Source organism: Muntiacus reevesi, chromosome 1 (assembly GCF_963930625.1).
Source record: "Muntiacus reevesi chromosome 1, mMunRee1.1, whole genome shotgun sequence".
In the NCBI taxonomy this organism is placed as follows: Eukaryota; Metazoa; Chordata; class Mammalia; order Artiodactyla; family Cervidae; genus Muntiacus; species Muntiacus reevesi.
This window is the reverse complement of record NC_089249.1, coordinates 20,634,528-20,653,184: the sequence shown is the minus strand read 5'-3', so window position 1 is coordinate 20,653,184 and position 18,657 is coordinate 20,634,528. Positions and strand designations below refer to the sequence as shown.

Below are 18,657 nucleotides of genomic sequence, written 5' to 3'. Positions count from 1 at the left end.
GGCCTTGAGGATGGGTCTTCAGGAGGGTGTTGTGCACACGAGAGGCAGTTCCTCCCTGGCTCTGGAGCAATTCTCTGTTTATGTGCTGGGGAGCTACCAGAGGGGCATCGTAACAGGCAGCCCTGGGCCTGCCACCCCAACACCAGAGTCCCCACATAGAGGCTGCTTGGTCAGGCCCCCCAGAAGGAAAGTCAGCTCCTGGAATGAGGCTGCCTACTTACAATGTGGTCACGCCTGTCAGTCTCATTTCTATAAAATGTTCTTTCTAGAAGAGGAATCTGTGGTTAATGGGTCCTTTTCAAGGATTCAGCTCTTGGCTTGCTTTTTTGTTTTGTTTTTGATTCAACCCAGCAGCCTGACTTTGCTTTGCTCTGGGCCGACTGAAGTGGGAGAGAAGAAAAAAGTGACCTCTTGGAACCTGAAACTTTGCGGGTGGCCGAGAACTTGGCCCCATATCTCTGTTCCTTCACATCTCCCTCCCCGCAACATGCAAACAACAAAAACTCACCTGCAGCGTCTCTAATGGCTAACCTGCATTGTGCTTTTAACCTCTCCGCTGCCTACAAGCTCGTTGTTACTGTTTTCTCAAATTCTTAACTTGAGAGAATGTGTCCTGATATGTCAGGGGTGGACCCTGGTGCGCTTGGAGAGAGGATTGCTTTCCTTTGCCTGCCTGATTTCTGGAATTAAGCTATCAGAGGAGAACAAGATAAATTCCTCCAAACTAAAGAGATAAGGGAGCCGAGAGTCTGCAGGCATAAAACTCAGGATAACTTCAGTGGCTTCTGTAAAATTCCTCTAGTCTTGACCAAGGCTAATGGCCCAGTGTCGACCTTTGTAATAACCCCGTGCTTCTGGCAAACAGTTGGTGCTGATTGGGGCTCAGGTGTCATTCCAACTGGACTTCCTAACTCTTATTGAAGAGCTGGTCTCTCCAACCCAAGATGGACTGCAAACACAATAGGGCAGACCTCTAAACTGAAAGCCAAGTGCAGAAGCCATGTTCTGGGGGCAAGTGCTGGCCCCACAGTCCCAGCCCATCTTTTATTTCATTTGATTGTCCTTCTCGAGACATTTTATCCCCTGGCTTCTGCGGGGCGCATCTTCATGTGCCACTGCGGTTTGTCTCCCTGGCACTGGTGTTCCTGGTTCTCTAAGTTGGACCGAACCCATCAATGGGACATTCGCAAAGCCCACTGTCTCCTGGGAGGGGTGTTTGTGCTCCAACTTGAAGCCGGGTTTGTCCTGAGCTTGCCTAGTGGTGTCCATCTCATCCCCTGTCTCTGTCCCTTTGTCTTTCCCGCCTGTCCTCTCGGCGGCCGAGCTGTGACCCGTGGCTTAGTGCTCTCTGTCCAGGACTCCTGCCTTCTTTCCTTTTCCATGAGGGGTTATTTCAGAGGGTAAAACTGGCCTCAGGGGTTGTTAGGTCTCTCCAGATGTCTTCATGACCTTTGCTGTGGGCCGTCTGTACCCACATGTGGCTTTTGAGTCTCCCTCCATCCTGGCAGACCCTTGAGAGCTGCCTCAGCAGCAGCCCCACTCTGAGAAGTTCTTGCTCCCAGCCCTGCCCGCCAGAAGCAGTGGTTTTGGCAGGTTTATCTGTGCACTAGGAGCTTACCTGCGTGAACCACCGGATGCATTTTGACCAAGAGGGGGCTTGTCTGGGGCCTCCTAACAGAATGAAAGAGCAGTCCCTTGAGTTTCTTCCTAATTGACAGGGGTGCTGGTGGGGGAGGCCTACCAGACCTCTGCCCCTGTGCCTGGGGACTAGGGCCTCTGCAGGGTTCACACCCCGACCCTACAGGGGGAGAGCCTGGGCAGAGGCACTGGGGGGGGGGGTCCCCTGGCTTCTGGTTTGAGTGTCTGCTTGGTCTGGGCCCACCTTTGTTCCTGGAGAGAACACGGCTGGTGGCACTGCCATGTGCTTGGGAGCCACCAGTGGGTTTTTTTCCTGCTCACTGACTGCAGTGGGGTGCAGGTAGGTTCCCCTGGGTGCCATGATGCAAGGCCGCCGAGGCTTGGCAGTAACCAGTTAACAGGAGGCATTATTTTGCCCCCTCTCTTCCTCACCTCTGTCTGCTTCCCATGCACTTAAATAACCCAAGCTCATGACTTGGGCTGGCTTTCGAAAAAGTAGCAGACAGCTTGCAAGGCTGGCATGACCCTTCGTGAGTGGGAATATCCCGTCACGTGCAGCTCTGAGGTTCTGGCCTATGGGAGCAGCATGGGGAAGAATCTGGAGGCCTGGCTTCTTGGCCCAGCTTACGTGCTTTGACCAAGTCGTTGGGTTTCTCAGGACTCGGTGTCCTGACTTCTAGATGCAGGTGATGGAACCACCTGTTGTCTAGAACCTTCCCAGCCCCCACGTCTGAGCTCAAACCCACAAGTCTCTCCACATTTTACACCTGGCAGAGTGCCTGGTGTTTTCACCCACTGGGACCAAAATGCTGTCCCTGAGAGGGTCTCGGGAGAAGTAACCTGCAGCCCTGGAATTTGTCCCTGCATCTCGAGGCTTCTGTCCCAGGCAACTCCGAGCAGGGGTCCAACAGCGGGCAACACGGGGGTCTGCTATGCAGTTTTAGCAAAACCAGCCCCCTTGGTGTGGACAGTTGCAGGCCCACTGGCTGTGCCATCTCTCACCCATTCAGCTGGGCTGTCTCAAGCTGCAGTTGCCCTGTGCATTCACTTTTGCTTGGGCTGTATCTGCATCTCAGTCGGTTCTGGAGAAAAACCCTGTTGATCTGAAGATGGGCCCTGCAGGCAGAAACCTGTTCCAGGTGTCCCCAGGGGGCAGCCCCGCGGAAGGCCAGCAGGCGTTATCTGAGTGAGCGTCGGATGAGTCAGCCCCGGGCAGCCCGCAGTGGGTGAACCAGACCTGTTCCCTTCCTCCCGTACTTCCTGTTGGGGCTGATGTCACATCACGGCTGAGCGAGCCGCGTGGCCTTTTATGGACAAGAATCGGCAGCTCCTCTTTCAGAGGAAGTGAGCGAGAAGGCCCCTCACAGAAGCCTGCAAAGCATCTACCTGGTCTGAAATACCTGTGGTTGGGGCTTCCCCCCCACCGCCCACCTGCGCCGGGACCTCCTGAGCTGGCTGGAAACACCTGTGCATGTGCACATCAGAATCGGCTCCAAAAGGCCTCAGGGCATTTGGGGTTTAAAATAAAATCTGGGGAGGGACTGGCCTCATAATGGATATGTAACTTAAAACCTTTCTCATTGTTGTTGTTGTGAGGACACCATGCATTTGGGAGAGCCGGGAGGTGCAGAGGACGGGGGTCATTGCGGTCAGTCTCCAAACCCTGCCCTGTGTTTCCGGCTTTAGGCACCCGCCTCATTTGATCCTTGGAGCGGTGCTGCCAGGGAACCCTGCCCTCCGATTGCCCGGAGGCTGGGGGCCAGGCATCCCATGGGGACGTGCAGAACGAAGGTGCTGCCCCGGCCTCTAGGGCACCCAGCCAGCGGCTTTCTTCTCTCTCCTGTGGCTCCAGACACATGGACCAGTAGTTGTAAAGTGTGTTCCCAGGAACCCTGTCTCCACCTCCCAAGCAGCTCTGGTTGTTATCTCCTACTTTTCATATGGGGGACTCAGGGAGATTTTTTTTTTCTGAGGAAAGGCTGCTGCTGCTTTTAAAGTCTGTATTGAATTTGTTACAATATTGTTTCAACATTTTGGCTTTTTGGTATGTGAGATCCTAACTCTTCACCAGGGATTGAACCAGAAACCCCTGCATTGGAAGGCAGAGTCTCACCACTTGATCGCCAGGAAAGTCCCTGCTGTGGCTTTTAAGAGAGTTGAAAATCACTGCAGAGATTCGTGTTCCTGCCTCTACCCCGTTCCTGCCGAGGCAGGACCAGGGCAGGAGGGGTTCAGGGGCCCTAAGTCAGGCTACTGTCTTCATCCTGTGGGAGCCTGTTTCCCAGAACAGGATTTTCTCTGGTGGATTCACTTCCCTGGTTCTGGGCTGTCGGATTCCTATCTGTCTGTCTGTCTGTCTGTCTCTGTAGTGGAGGAAGGAAGGGTGTTTTCAAATAAGCCTTCATTCCACATAGGCTCAAATAGAGACTTGAGCAAACAATGGAGTGGGCTGGACTCTCAAGGGTCCGTGTCCCTAGAGAGGACCGTATGGGGAGAGCTTATGGAGTGTGTGTTCAGGAGGGTTCTGTCCGGAATGCACTGGATCTCTGGCACAGTAAACTGAGCCAGGGGGAGAGCCGCTGAGAATTCCTTCCACTTCCCCCATCTCCTGCCCGACCCCTGGTGGCTCAGCAGTAAAGAATCTGTCTGCCAATGCAGTAGCCCTGGGTTTGATCTCTGGCTCAGGAAGATCCCCTGGAGAAGGAAATGGCATTCCAGTATTCCAGAATACTCCAGTATTCTTGCCTGGAAAATCCCACGGACAGAGGAGCCTGGTGGGCTATGGTCCAGAGAGTCGCAAAGAGTTGGGCACGACTAAACAGAAGTGACTAAACAGAAACAATAGCCCTACCCAGAAGAGATGCTTCTGAGTGCCGCAACAGAGCCAAATGTGGTAAGACAGGCTTGCCTACCTCACCTGCCTCTTCTGCAGACCTTTCTCTTTTGTAAAAAGAGAGAAATCGACAGGTTCTGGGGGATGATGGGCAGGTGGATTTAGTGGCAAGAGTTGAGGAAGTCAGAAACGCCTCCTGTCAGGTTTCCTCTGCAAAAGTATTTGCCTCAGCGAATGTTCTGGTGAAGGAAATTAAGATTTCTTTAAAGTGTAAAATTCGAGGATTGGAGGGTTTCCTTTTAGGCTGTGTTGACAGTGGTACCTTGGCTTCAGGAGTTGGAGGTGAAAGGTCAGCGAGCAGGGAGAGCTGGAGACGGGGGAGCGGATGAAGCCATGAAGCATTTGTTTCTGGGAGTGGGATGTGAAGTGTGTGCAGGCCTCTGTGTGATTACCTCTGTCTGTGTGTGTGCACCCACGGCTGTGCACGTCTACGTGTACGTGTGCCTGTGTGCACACTCATGGCCCTGCACGTGCGCCCAGGCGCGTCTGGTCTCTGCATTCATGTGTATGCGTGTCCACATGCAGCTCGTCCAGAGCCCTGTGTGTGTGCGTGTGGGTCAGTGTGCACAGTGTGACTGTGTGTGCGTGCCCACACGTGTGTGTTTGGGGCCTCTGCTTCCTGTTGTTCAGCCGTTCAGCGTCTGACTCCCCCTTACACAATCAGAGGAATTCCAGCCGTCCCAGGAACCAGGCCTGGACAGCCCTGGGAAAACGGTTCCGCTGGAAGGGATGGGAATGTTTCCTTTTATGGTAGCCTCAGCCGCCACTGCCTGCCGACTTGCCGCGCCGTGCAGGTACATTCTTGCCTGCTCCCAGGGAGCGGGACCGAACAAGCTAGCTGCTGGGCAACCTCTGAGATGCAGCGGGGGTTGGGGGAGGGAGGCCTGACCCCATCACAGCTGTGTTTTTTCTGTTCTGTGCCACCCTCCCAGCCCCCTTATTCTCTTATTCTGCCCTGGCTTCTCCCACCTTTAGCACCTCCCTCCCGCCCCTCCCCCTGCCTTCCCTTCCCTGATGCCTTATCGGGGACCCTGCCGGGTCTGTCTCAGACCCTGCTGCGCAGCCTTGAAGGACCCTGTTCTTTGGGAAAGTCGAGAGCTGGAAGCAAGGTCACCCTCCGGGTCTGCTCTGAACCCTTGCCCAGTGGGGGGCGGGGTGCGGGCTGTGTCCATGTGAGTGGCCGGGTTCCTTCCACACCCCCGTACTGCTGATATTTCTCAGGGCTGGAGGGGCAGCTGCAGCTTGTGTTGGATGCGAGCTTTCTTGTTGCTCCTCCCTGGCTGGACTCCTTTTCTCCCTCCCGAGACAGGAGAAGAGGTGGTCGTCAGAAATGAGCAGCCGAGTGGGCTGTTGGGATCAGCATGCAGGAGGGTCCCCTCGCGGAGAGGCAGGTGACCTCGCTGCGCAGTATCTGCTGGTCCCCAACAGCTAAATCCATCTCTCCAGGCCAAACACACAGGCCGCCCTGAGTCTGCCTCGAGATGCCCTGTCCTGCAGGGTCCTGGCTGGGCAGTCGAGCCTGTGGGGGTGTTCTTCCAGATGGCTGATGTCAGTTTCTCTCCAGCACTACTGACAACTGCTGGAACCCTGGTTACTTCTCAACAAGCTCTTCCACCTCCCTGACCGAGTCAGCACCACCCATCATGGTGGCTTCTTGATGGGGACGTAGATGGACAGCAACTGCCTGTGGAGTCCATTCCTTGCGCAGGCTTCCAGGCTGGGTCCTTTGCACATTCTTTCTGTTTTTCAAACTAATCCTGTCAGGGAGTTAGTAGCATGTTTACGGATGGATGAGGAAACCAGGACTTGGGAACCACAGACCTCACTGCGGCCAAGTGTCTGTTAGTAGCCTGGTCCTGGATTCAGGCTGACTTGACCTCAAGGAGGTGGGTGGGGTGTTCCTTGCGATGGGATAAAATGGGAAAAAAAAAGTTTTTATTTTTAGCTGTTGCTTAAAATTGCACACTCAGGACTGAGCCAGGCCAACCCTGATAACTTAAATAAAGCATTTCTGTCAAACTTTGCTTTCAGAGCTGAACATTACTGTTCTGCCTGCCCCCAAGGGGAGAGCATTGTTTACATCCTGGCTGGCTGAGTTGCTCACAGAGCTAGGAGAGTGGCTGAGAGTTCCTGACCCCCAGGCGGGGAGACCCCAGTTGTCACAGAAACTGGTTAGGAGCTGATTCTGAAGAGCTTCTGTTCTTTCCGACCTGCCTCTGAACTCACATTACTGAGCACTTTCCCCATGCCAGACACCACACTGATGCTTTCACGCATGTAATTTCCACATACACTCTTATCCCCCATCATGGTTGGAGGCTGGGCTCTGGGAAGGCCATGGCAAGGCAGCATCTTAGCCCAGGGCTGTCTCACTGCAAAGCCAGTCTTGACCCCACCTTTTACCCAGCATCTTTCTTGTGCCTCTTTCCTGGATGGGGACAGTGTTTTAAACATCTGCCGCAGACCTTGTTTCCAACGACCCCAAGTTAGAAATGCACAGGGCAGGCCCCACCTTAGCACTCAGGAAAGTAGATTTCCAGGGAGCCTTCCAGAGGTTGGCTTCCTCAGAGGTGGACAGACGGAACTGGGGCTGGGTGGACAGTCAGGGTGGGCAGTCTGAGCCCCTGGAGGAGGGAGCAGCTGCCACCGGGGAATGTCCCTCCTCGCATTGAGGCAGGGGGTCAGCGTGTGTTGATGGTGTGGAACCCCCAATCCCCCTGCAAGGCCAGTGTCTGAGGCTTTCTGCTTCTGGAAGGTGGGAGTGGGGGCAGTGGGCAGCTCTTCAGAAACTGGAGGGGGATGCTTTATGTGTCCTGGAGGTTAACCTCATATCTCTCTTGTTTCAGACCGAGAGGACCAGTCCATTTTGTGCACGTAAGTGTTTCTGTCTGGGTGGTGGGGCCTTGGTCACTCTGTTCTGTTCTTACTCTTGGGGAACTCCTACCAAAACCTCGGTCCATGAGATCCATTCCCAAGTCAATCCCCTACCCCTTCCTCAAAAAGTGAAAAGTGAAAGTTAGTTGCTCAGTCATGTCTGACTCTTTGTGACCCCATGGACTGTAGCCTGCTAGGCTCCTCTGTCCATGGAATTCTTCAAGCAAGCATATTGGAGTGGGTTGCCCTTGCCTTCTCCAGGGGATCTTCCTGACCCAGGGATTGAACCCCGGTCTCCTGCATTGCAGGCAGATTCTTTACTGTCTGAGCCACGAGGGAAGCCCCCACTTCCCCAAGGAACAGGCTTAATGTTTGCTACTCAGTGGTCCCACAGTATGAATGAGCTTTATTTCATGGCCAATCTCCTTCTTCAATCTCCTTCTTTAATCTCCTTCCTCAAAGGAGGGGGAGGAGCTGGGATTTATAGCCAAGAAGAAAAGCAAGCATTTTCTCAACAAGGCAGGGTTGGGAGCTGATGGCCCCCAGAATGCATTCTCCTGCTTTGAACCTTAGCTTTCTTTACTTGGGCTTCTCACCTCCGTCCTCTGGACCTAACCAGGAGCTGATAAATCAACCCACTGCCGAGGAAGTTAACGGTACAGAACATTCCTTCGAGTGAAGTTTCAAGGGAAGATGTATAAGTGCCTTTGACCCCTGAGTCAACAGCTGCTGCAAACTGACTCCTGAGACTTTTGGAAGCAAAGGCTGCCCAGTGACCAGGGCAGGCAATGGACTGAAGTTTACTCTCGTCACGCCTCTGCAGGGCTGTGGGAAAGGGCCCCAGTGAGGAGTCCAGAGTTTAACCTGTCCCTTTCCTGCCACGGGCTGTTGTCGGGGTGGGGTGTCCCGCATGGGCACCCACAGAATGGGAGACAGTAGAGCCTGCAGTGGGAAAGGGGAGACACCAAAGATTTGGCCACTTTTCCCCTGAGAATATCTCTGGCTCTCCTGGCAGGGGTGAGTCTGGAGCTGGCAAGACGGAGAACACCAAGAAAGTCATTCAGTACCTGGCTCACGTGGCCTCATCACACAAGAGCAAGAAGGACCAGGTGAGTGTGACCTTCCTCCCCACGACGTGCCTGGTCTCCCCAAGGAAGAGCACTTAGTGATCCATGGCTTGGCGTTTGGGGGACTGAAGTAGAGGCCAGGCCCACTTTCCTTGAGACTGCGTCCTGGCCATCCTGGGAGTGGGTCTGGCGCTAGCCAGCCCATTTCCTGCTTGACCGGCCCTAACTCTGCGTTGCTGTGGAAACTGGAGACTGCCGGAAGTTTGCAGCCTGTGCTGTATGGCTTCAACCTCTGAGGTTGGAAGGCAGATTCCAAAGCTTGGCTCTCAAGTCAACGGAGACTTGAACGATCTCGGGCAGGCCGGCACTGGAACCCCTGCTTCTGTTCCCTGGTGTTTTCATGCCTCTGGGTGGACAGCCCCCAGCGAAGAGAAAACAGGCAGCTGCAAAGTCATCTCACTTCCCTTTTTCTCCCCCTCTCCCCCTTGGTGGCCTGTGGTCGAACCCAGCAGTGTCCTCGCTAGGTGAGCTGCACGTTTACTGCACGTTGCACACCAGGAATGCGTGTTCTGCCCATCGTGTGCCCTTGAATTACGATTTTTCTCTAAGCAGCTTTTCACTCCACACCATTGGTCACTCTCTGCAGCTAGACCTCTTCTTATAGGCTCGGTTCACTGACTGTCTTGGGAGGAGGGGCTGGGTTGTGACACATGGTGATCTCACGGGCACTCTGCAATGACGCCCCGGCAGGAAGGGGACCATTCTCACCACCTAGCTGTTGTCAGAAGCTCAGAGTTCCCATGCGCATGAGGGCCAGAAGTCCCCGTGCGGAGCCCTGACCGAGGCACAGCGGAGTGAGTGTCTGCCTGACCAGACCCCCACACGCTCAGCGTCCTGGACCAGGTGGGGTGGGCGGCCTTTACCGCACTGGCCGGAAGCCGTGCCAGGAATCTGCTCACTGGGCTTCCCCAGAGCGGGGTGTGGTTAGTCTGAAGCATGCCCGTGTGGTGCTCTCTCTCTGTCTCTCAAGTACACACTCTTGAATTTCCCTATGAAATCTAAGTGCCACTGGTGTCCCCTGCAGCCATCTGGGCGCCCCCCCAGGGCGCCGTGTGCAGCGTATGTAAGTAAGTAGCGGTGTGTGTCTTCTTGCATGCAGACCCGGGGGTGTGTCCTGCAGAATGTTCTAAAGAGTATAGTCTTCTGGAATCAAACCAGAAGTAACTTTTCATGCACCAGACTTCACCAGACACTCTGAATCTTTTTCCAAGGGGTGTCAGGAGTTATATTTAGAAACGAGTAAAGTTTTCTTTTGCTCTCTCTCTCTACGCACCCCTTCCCCCATTTTCCATTCTTTTTAAGGGACCTATTTTAAAAACAGGGCTGGGGAGGTTAGGAGTTCTCTCACTGCGGTTTTCCATCTCTGGGTTTGCAGGAAAATCCATTTCCCAACTACTGGTTGAATGCCTAGTATGTGTCTGGATCTCCAGAGGGTGGCCTTGGTGTCCTTGCCCTGTAGGACAGGAGAGGGAACCACAGTTAGAGAGCAGTGACGTTGACCCACGTGCGTTATGTCTGGGGCTGATCCATCTGCAGGTGTGGGGAGAGGCAGGCCCCCAGCACTCAGGACGGCATGTGAGAGCTGTGACAAGTGGAGGCCAACTTGTCACGTCCTATTTCTCAGGCTACTGTGTGATGGGCACCCGGTACCCAGCTCCAAGTTCAACTCGAATGATTGAATAGGCTGCCCTTGGCTTCCCACGACCGTCCAGGCCCTCAGTTGTACAGGCTACTGACCGGTTTGTTTGATTTCCTTGCCTGAAGCTCTGCAGTGATTTTCCACACACAGCTAGGCCACGAGACACTCTTGAATTTGGTTTGTGCCTTGTGTTCTAGGCCTGTCACTGCATTCGCTGGGGAGCTCACTCCCCGCAAGGACCCAAGTGCTCATCCCAAGACCCCCCATTGGGATACTCCAAACCTCACCTTAAGGGGGGCCAGGCTTTGGCCAGACGGCAAGTTGGCAAAGCGGCGCTGAGTGAAGGGTCTTTTCAGATGGACTTCCAGAGTCTGAACAGTGAGCTCTGATGCTCTTCCTCACTCTGGTTTTTGTGTACTGGTTGGAAGCCCCTGGCAAAAATTCCACCCAGGGAAGCCCTTCAGAGACCACACAGATAATCCCAAATCTCACGAGCACACGCTGCCTATAGCAGTGCCTCGTAATTTCACGGTATGCAGGTTTCATTGACAAATAAAGGTCTCTCCTGTGCCTAGTTAGGCGTCAGTGAAGAGAAACCTGTAGGTTAGCTGCCATCACTCGGTTCAGCTGAGTTCAGCTCGGGAATCTGAGCTGGTTGCTCCTGGGTTGGCCTGGTGGCCCTACGTTTCCACGGCAGCAGCCTGTGTTCCCAACAGAGGCCTTAGCTTTGCCTCTAAGCAGGCTGCCTGCTCTGGTGGGGACCCAGCTCCCATCTGACTGTGGGGACAGGAGTGGCTCGGCCAGCCTGGCAGCCTGGCCTGTGCCTGGAGAAGGTGTTTTAGTGGGTGGGGGAGCAGCGCTCAACCAACTCTGGGTCGGTGGGCTGCTCGCTGTCTTCCCAGCCCGTCTGAGCCTGGGGGATGGATGCCAATGTCCTGTGACTGCTGGTGCCCTGCACCCCTGTAGGGCCTGCACTGTGGGCTTGACCTCTGCCCCTTGACCTGGCTGCACTGACCCTCCTCCACTTAATCTCTACAGTCCAAAGTCAAGACTCTCCAGCCCTGCGAGGATCCCTGACCAGGGATGGCTGTCGTGGGGCGCCTCCAGTCTCTGGGGGCCTTTCCAGACCCGGGAGCATCCTTGGTGTTCTGTAGACTTACGTACAGAATGGTGTGCCTGAGCGGCCTTGTGTGCCGCAGGCGTCCTTGGGAGGCTGCAGTTCTTGGCCTTTGTGGAGCGCCTGCCGCCTGTTCTCCCTTTCATCACAGATTACAGGCAGCCTTTATTCTCAGAAAGTCCTGGCTTGACTCCAGCCCTGCCGATAAATAGAAAACCCCACCTGGCCCTTGTGTGCTGTCTGTCTCCCTAGAGTGCCCAGGTAGTAAGGTGAACAAGCGCCGTCTTTTCCTCAGGCAGCGTCAGTTATTACCTGGCCTGCCAGGAGGATGATAACTGCTTCCGAAGGCCTGCCCACCTGCTGGCAGGGAGCCCCAGGTAGGGCTGGGGCGTGGCGAGAGACAGTGTGACTGACAGGTGTGAGGTAGAAGCCTTGGATTCCATGACCCCGGGCAATTCATTCCCCTCCCCTCAACTTCAGTTTTCTCTTCTCGGAAATGGGGCTACTCTTGTCTTTCCTACTCTAAATATCACGAGGACCCAGGGATAAGAGGGCGTAAATAAGAGGACATTTTTGCCAACCACCCAGTATCATGAGACTGTAGTAGGGCTTATTGATGTTATCAGTGAATAATTAGAACTCAAAGTGGGCCTTGCTGATCCCATGCTCAGACACCTGACTTGCTGGGAGCAGGTTTAGGGGGGTGGGGGTGGCTTGGGGAGCGGCAGGACGGGGGACCCGCAGGACAGGGGACCCGCAGGACAGGGGACCCGCAGGGAAAATGCAGAGTTTATGAGGACACAGATGTGACAAGGTGGTGTCTTGCGGATCTAGTTCCCTCTCTCCTTGTCCTATGAAGAGGGAAAATTTTTTTGTGGGCTGTTGGGTGGGGAGCAGAGGCCCGGGGGGCAGAGGAAGGGCGGCGTCCTGGATGGACATGATCCAGGGGAAGGATTGATGCCTCTGTATCTCTTGTTTCAAGTGCTGCTTCCAGTGCATCCTCCAGGGCTGATCCAGGCCGTCCCGTCAGGTCCCCGAGCTGGATGGGCAGCCTCCTTTCTCTCTCTAGGGCCGCTGGTTGGTTAGCTCAGGAAGCAAGTTCAAGTCAGGCAGCGTTTCCAGACGTCTGGCAGGAAAGTTGCTCTGGAGTGACGATGGGGACCAGGCCAAGGCCAGCGTGGTCAGAGTCCAGAAGCCCCCATCCCTGGCACGTGGGGCGTGTGGACACGGTTCTGCCGCCTCCCCTCCGCCTGGCAGAGCAGGTCTGGCAGCCGTGCCACTGCCTGGCCCTCACCATGCCTCTGGGTTTCTTTCCAGGGTGAGCTGGAGCGGCAGCTGCTGCAGGCCAACCCCATCCTGGAGGCCTTCGGGAATGCCAAGACTGTCAAGAACGACAACTCCTCTCGATTTGTGAGTGGTGGTGCTCACGGGCACCTTCCCACTGGGTTCCCCAGACGCAGAGAAGGGTCAGACTTGGTGTCTCTGGGCCTGTTGCAGGCAGCAGACGGGGTCACGTACCTGCGTAAGGAGCTTCCTTAGCTCAGGTGACGAAGACAGGCAGCGGGGAGTCCCTACCGGTCCCCTGCTTGTCGGGCTGTAACCCCAGCCAGTTAGAACCCAGTCAGACCAAACAGGAGGAGCGCCTCCAGATAAATGCTTCTCTCCTCCCCTCTGGAGGAATTTGGGCATCCTTGGGGCTGGTCCTGGCTCAGGCTTAGCTGTGTGGCCCTTCTGAGTCCTGAGTTCCTGTGCAGTTGGGGTGCCGGGTCCCTGGCTGCCAGATGCAGGCTCAGTCTCTTGGTTTCCTGCCTCCAGGCTGTGCCACTGGGGGAGGGGCTGGACGATGGGGATCTCATCTCTTCATCCGTCTTTCCTCAGGGCAAGTTCATCCGCATCAACTTTGATGTCAATGGCTACATCGTGGGAGCCAACATTGAGACTTGTATCCTTGTGGTTAACTGTAAAAAGTGTTCTGGGTCTGGGGGTGGGGGAAGTGACCTTGATGGAGAAGAGGCTGCTCCCTGATTCCTGCGGTTTCCCTTTTACTGGCCTCTTACGACACCTCGTCTATGGCACCAGGGAGAGGACCAGGATAAGTTGATTTTTCTTCATAGGAGGGATAAAGTTGAGCTTAGGGTTTTCCCAGGTGGCTCAGTGGTAAAGTATCCGCCTGCCAATGCAGGAGACATAGGAGACATGAGTTTGATCCCTGAGTTGGAAAGATCCCCTGGAGAAGGAAATGGCAACCCACTCCAGTATTCTTGCCTGGAGAATTCCATGGACAGAGGAGCCTGGCAGGCTACAGTCCAGGGGGTTGGACACGACTGAGCATGCGTGCAAAGTTGATCTTCGAATAGGATGGAGCTATAGAAGGTCATCCAGTGTGGTTCCCTGAGGGTAGAGTTGAGTGGATGCTCCTTTATGTTAATAGCCTGGGGAGGTGTTGGCTCCTATGTGTGGGGGCTGCTGTTTGGACAGGCTGCACGCCATGAGGGACACAGCCGGGGTAGTTTGCCTTTGTTTTGTTTTGCCGTTTTCTGCTGGTGAAGTTCCATGGCTTTTGAATGGGGGAATGTGGGGGGCTGCCTTCCCAACAGTATGCACAGTTCCTTAATGTTCTTGAAGATCTCCTGGAGAAATCTCGTGCCATCCGCCAAGCCAAGGAAGAGCGGACCTTCCACATCTTCTACTACCTGCTGTCTGGGGCTGGGGAGCACCTCAAGTGTGAGTCGTGGGCCCACCTAGGGGATCCCCCTGCAGTCAGGCCACACACTGCAGTCGGGAAATGAAATCTCGGCCTGGGGGCAGGCAAGGCAAGCCTGACTTCTGTTCCTGGGCCGGCTGCGGGCTTGGCCCCTATTTCCAACTAGGCCAGAGGGAGCCTGGGCAGGTCACTGCAGCTGCAGACTTCTGGGCCTTGATGCTCTTGGGTGGGGGCCTCTGTGTGTGCCCGTCTCACATGCTGGGGAGAGTCAGCATTCCTGGGGTGTTTTGGGATGCTTCCCCATCTCCCATACCTTTGAGGTCACAGGGTTGACTGGAGCCTCCTGACCCTCACTGAACTTTGCCCTCTGCCCTCTACAGCTGATCTCCTGCTGGAGTCATACAACAAATACCGCTTCCTGTCCAACGGGCATGTCACCATTCCCGGGCAACAGGACAAGGACATGTTCCAGGAGACCATGGAGGCTTTTCGGATTATGGGCATCCCAGAGGAAGAGCAGATGGGTATGGGCCGGCCCTTCCCGGGGAGGCTGGGGAGGACTTCCTGTTGGCACTGGCCGTTAGGTAGTTCATAGAGACCGAAGGAAGGCTGCGTGGTGGGAGGTGGGCCCGCAGGTTTGAGGTTCAGGGTTATTTCTTCCTGGTCATATCGCCTGGGGACATACGAGGACAGAGGACAGGTTCCTAAATGCCCAGGGCCTGGGTCTACTGCTCCTGTCCTTGCCATTTGCTGGAAGTGGAATATTCCTGCTTTGTCTGAGCGGAGTGTGGAAGGGGCTGGGGTTTCTGCACTGGTGACGCCCAGGGTGACAGTGGTGTGGAGCTTGCCTGTGTCTTCTCGTTTCTCTAGAGGGAGGTGAGGGGGGCCTTGCTGCTGTATTTCAGGAAGATTAGGGGCTGGGGCATGTGTACCCTCTTCTCCAGCATTAGAGTCAGGGTCACTTTTGCTCTCCCACTGACAGCATGTTCATGGACAGGCCTGGCTGTGTTCCAATAAAACTTTATTTATAAAAACAGACAGAGGGCTCTAGGTAGAGGCACATCTGAACTTAGAAGCATTAACAGAGCTTGTATCTAAGCACAAGACTGCCCCAGTGGAGGTTGACCAGAGGCCCTGGAGATGTGGTTTAGGCCAAGGCCTGGTGCCTCACATGGCTGTCTTACGTGAGGGCCTCTGACGGGTGACACCCCAACTGGTTCTGAGCTGCCTTTCATTGCACCCCAAGGCTTGCTGCGAGTCATCTCGGGGGTCCTCCAGCTCGGCAACATTGTCTTCAAGAAGGAGCGTAACAGCGACCAGGCCTCCATGCCCGACAACACAGGTAACCCCGTGGGCCTCTCACCTGACTATGCGGGTAGGGGCCTGGGTGGGATGGCTCAGGAGAAGGAGTCTTGGAGAGATCTTAGACACTCTTCTTTTTTACTGCACATGTGTTTGTGGCTGCCTGTCACTCCGTATTTTTGTAAAACTCTCGTGAACATGACCCTGCTGCTCCTTGACGGAGTGAGTGTCAGAATGAGCTAGAAAACCCATGATCTGTGGCCCCGAGTTTCTCTCATTTATGCTGAGACCAGACTGATTGTCTCCGTTTGTAAAACAGTCATTTCTGCTGTCTTTCAACTTGCCTGTGAACTTGGGAGGACATGAAACACTGTCCTCACCCTAGCTCTTCAGCCATTGCTAATTCTCAGGTTATTGCAAGCAGCCCTCCTTAAGTTAGCCTCAACATGTGCTTCTGAGGGGCTTTCAAAAGAATTTAATGCATGGGTCTGTGAGTTGTCCTGTTCTGTCCCTATGTCTAGGGCGGTGCTGTTTGTGTTCAGGACCCTCTTTCACACTCAGGATGTGGCCAAGGGTGTGCAGAGGTCCCGATGTGGGGCCCTGAGTTGGGAGCCATGCCTGCTGGCCTGTCTAAGGGGAGAGCCGACTGTTCTGTGCCCTGTGGAGGAAGGGCTGGGCCTGGGTTGATTGTCCTGGTAACGATCACTCAGTTACCACACCTTTCGTAGGTTGAGCAGAGGGACTTGTTCTCTTGGGTTTAATTAAAACCTTTTTACCCCTTCCTTCCTTACTCTTTGAAAAATATTAGCTGCCCAGAAAGTATCCCACCTGTTGGGTATCAATGTGACCGATTTCACCCGAGGAATCCTCACCCCGCGCATCAAGGTGGGACGGGATTACGTCCAGAAGGCGCAGACGAAGGAGCAGGTGAGCCCTCCGGCTGGGGGGTTGGGCCACCTCCTTGGAGAGGACTATTGCAGAGGCCACGCTGAGGCCTGCCCTGGGACGTCCCCTGTATCAGCACTGTCACCTCTCTGAGTCCTCACGGTACCCTGGAGAGCAGGTGGTGTCACCCCCACTGAGAGCAGGAGGAAGCTGGGCCCAGGGTCCAGGCTTCAGGAGTCACTGACTCATGGCTGGTCTTGGCTCCTGGTTAGTCTGGTCTCCACACCCCTAGCTGTGTTATTTGAAGTACATCTCAGATGTCATTTCTTCTGTAGATACCTCAGTTCATATCCATTTATTTAAGTCTTTGCAAAGCTCTAAGTTCATTCTGGGGCTTCCCAGGTAGCACTAGTGACAAAGAACATGCATGCCAATGCAGGAGACCCAGGTTTGATCCCTGAGTGGGGAAGATCCCCTAGAGGAGGACATGGCAACCCGCTCAGGTATTCCTGCCATGCACAAAGGAACCTGGCAGGGCATAGTCCGTTGGGTTGCAAAGAGTCAGACACAACTGAAGCGACTTAGCATGCACGCACACAAGTTCATTTGGCATGTAATGTTGAAAGTTTAGGTTCTTGCAACTTCCTTCATTATAATAACACTGCAGTGAACATATCTGTGCTTGAAGGTTTTTCCTCATCTTTGGGGCTGTTTTTCTGGGGGTGGGCCCTGCAGGTGACATTGTTGGGGTAAAGGGAATGAGAGCTTAAAGGCTTCCTGTGTCTGACCTTCCCCCCGCCCCACCCCGTGTCCCCGCAGGCTGACTTTGCCATCGAGGCCTTGGCCAAGGCCACCTACGAGCGCATGTTCCGCTGGCTGGTCCTGCGCATCAACAAAGCTCTGGACAAGACCAAGAGGCAGGGCGCCTCGTTCATCGGGATCCTGGACATCGCTGGCTTCGAGATCTTTGATGTGAGCTTCTCCCTCGAGCCCCCTCCCACCTCCCGAGCCTCCGGGGTCTCCTTGGGCCGGGGTCCTGTCTCACCTGGTCCCACAGCCATTTGAGCTGGCAACCTCCTTGCTTGTGTGGAGACAAGAGTTGAGTGCATTTAAAGCTTAAACAAAGTGCCCTTTCCCAACGAGAAATGCTGGTGAGACTGGTACCATCTAGATGGTGTTCTAGGAGGCCTCACAGGCAGGGGCTTCCTGTTCATTTATTGTTTATGTTTTCTCATTGTGACATGACTTTGTCCCTGCCCATAAAGACTTTGAGATCAGGTAGCAAAAACTGGTAATTACAGGAGCTCAGATATTCTTCAACGTAGGGTCCATGGCTGTTTTCAGAGGAGCCGTGAACTTGGGTGGGGGAAGAATTACCTCTTTATTTTCACTAACCTCTCATTATATGATGCAGTTTTTTCAGTCGTGTATTCAGCAGAGTACACCAACTACGGCTGTTCTGTCTCTAGTAGAAATCAGATATTTTCACGTCATAGCAGTCATTGCGTGTTGTTGTATTCTTTGGTTCCCAGGTGGCACTAGTGGTAAAGAGCCTGCCTGCCAACGCAGGAGGCTTAAGAGATGTTTTGATCCCTGGTTAGGAAAGTTACCCTGGAGAAGGGAATGGCAACCCACTCCAGTATGCTTGCCTGGAGAATCCTATGGACAGAGGAACCTGGTGGGCTACAGCCCATGGGGTCGCAAAGAGTCGGACATGACTGAGCAACTTGGCATAAATGCATACTGGTTGCATTCACCTCTACTTCAGATTCTAGGTGTTACAAAGCCGACAGCTTGAACTTGTGCTTGTTAATTAAGAAGCACTATGGATTTCTATGTTACCATGTTTGATAATTACATTTCAAGATAACTTCTTTCTCTTTTGATCAATTTTGTGCATTTGAAAACATCATCTTGATACAGAGGCTCCACCAGACTGCTGGCGGGGTCCGCAGGCCCCAGCAGTGCAGCCCCTGCTGTGGGTGTGATGAGGGAAGGCCCACAGAGGGCGTCACGGTGGGGCCCCAGGAGATTCCGCCCAAACACCCCTCCGGTCCTTCCTGGGGGCTTGCCGGCAGCAACAGGGATCTGTCTGACCCCATCTCCCTCTTGCAGCTGAACTCCTTCGAGCAACTCTGCATCAACTACACCAACGAGAAGCTGCAGCAGCTCTTCAACCACACGATGTTCATCCTGGAGCAGGAGGAGTACCAGCGCGAGGGCATCGAGTGGAACTTCATCGACTTCGGCCTCGACCTGCAACCCTGCATCGACCTCATCGAGAAGCCGGTAAGAGCCCCGTGGCTTCGCCTCGCTCTGCCCCTCGCCCCGCCCTTCGCCCCGCCCCTCGCCCCACCCCTCGCTCCACCCCTCTGGGGATGGAACCATCTGTGATCCTCATACCGAATGTTTTACTTTGATGATGAGTTTTTTGTTTAAATCAGTTTTGTTTTCCAACAAATAAGATGGTGTTTGGTT

The 18,657-nt window shown here is 54.4% G+C and overlaps 1 protein-coding gene across 1 annotated transcript in view; it reads left to right on the top strand.

The window, feature by feature from the left end:
- Positions 1-18,657, top strand: part of MYH9 (myosin heavy chain 9) — an 85,476-nt gene that overhangs the window by 39,975 nt on the left and 26,844 nt on the right. Inside the window, exons 4-13 of the mRNA XM_065939141.1 lie at positions 7,378-7,405; positions 8,421-8,514; positions 12,606-12,698; positions 13,167-13,230; positions 13,914-14,012; positions 14,373-14,516; positions 15,239-15,334; positions 16,103-16,221; positions 16,999-17,151; positions 18,295-18,468. Coding sequence (XP_065795213.1) covers positions 7,378-7,405; positions 8,421-8,514; positions 12,606-12,698; positions 13,167-13,230; positions 13,914-14,012; positions 14,373-14,516; positions 15,239-15,334; positions 16,103-16,221; positions 16,999-17,151; positions 18,295-18,468 — 1,064 coding nt within the window. The remainder of the gene's footprint in view (positions 1-7,377; positions 7,406-8,420; positions 8,515-12,605; positions 12,699-13,166; positions 13,231-13,913; positions 14,013-14,372; positions 14,517-15,238; positions 15,335-16,102; positions 16,222-16,998; positions 17,152-18,294; positions 18,469-18,657) is intronic.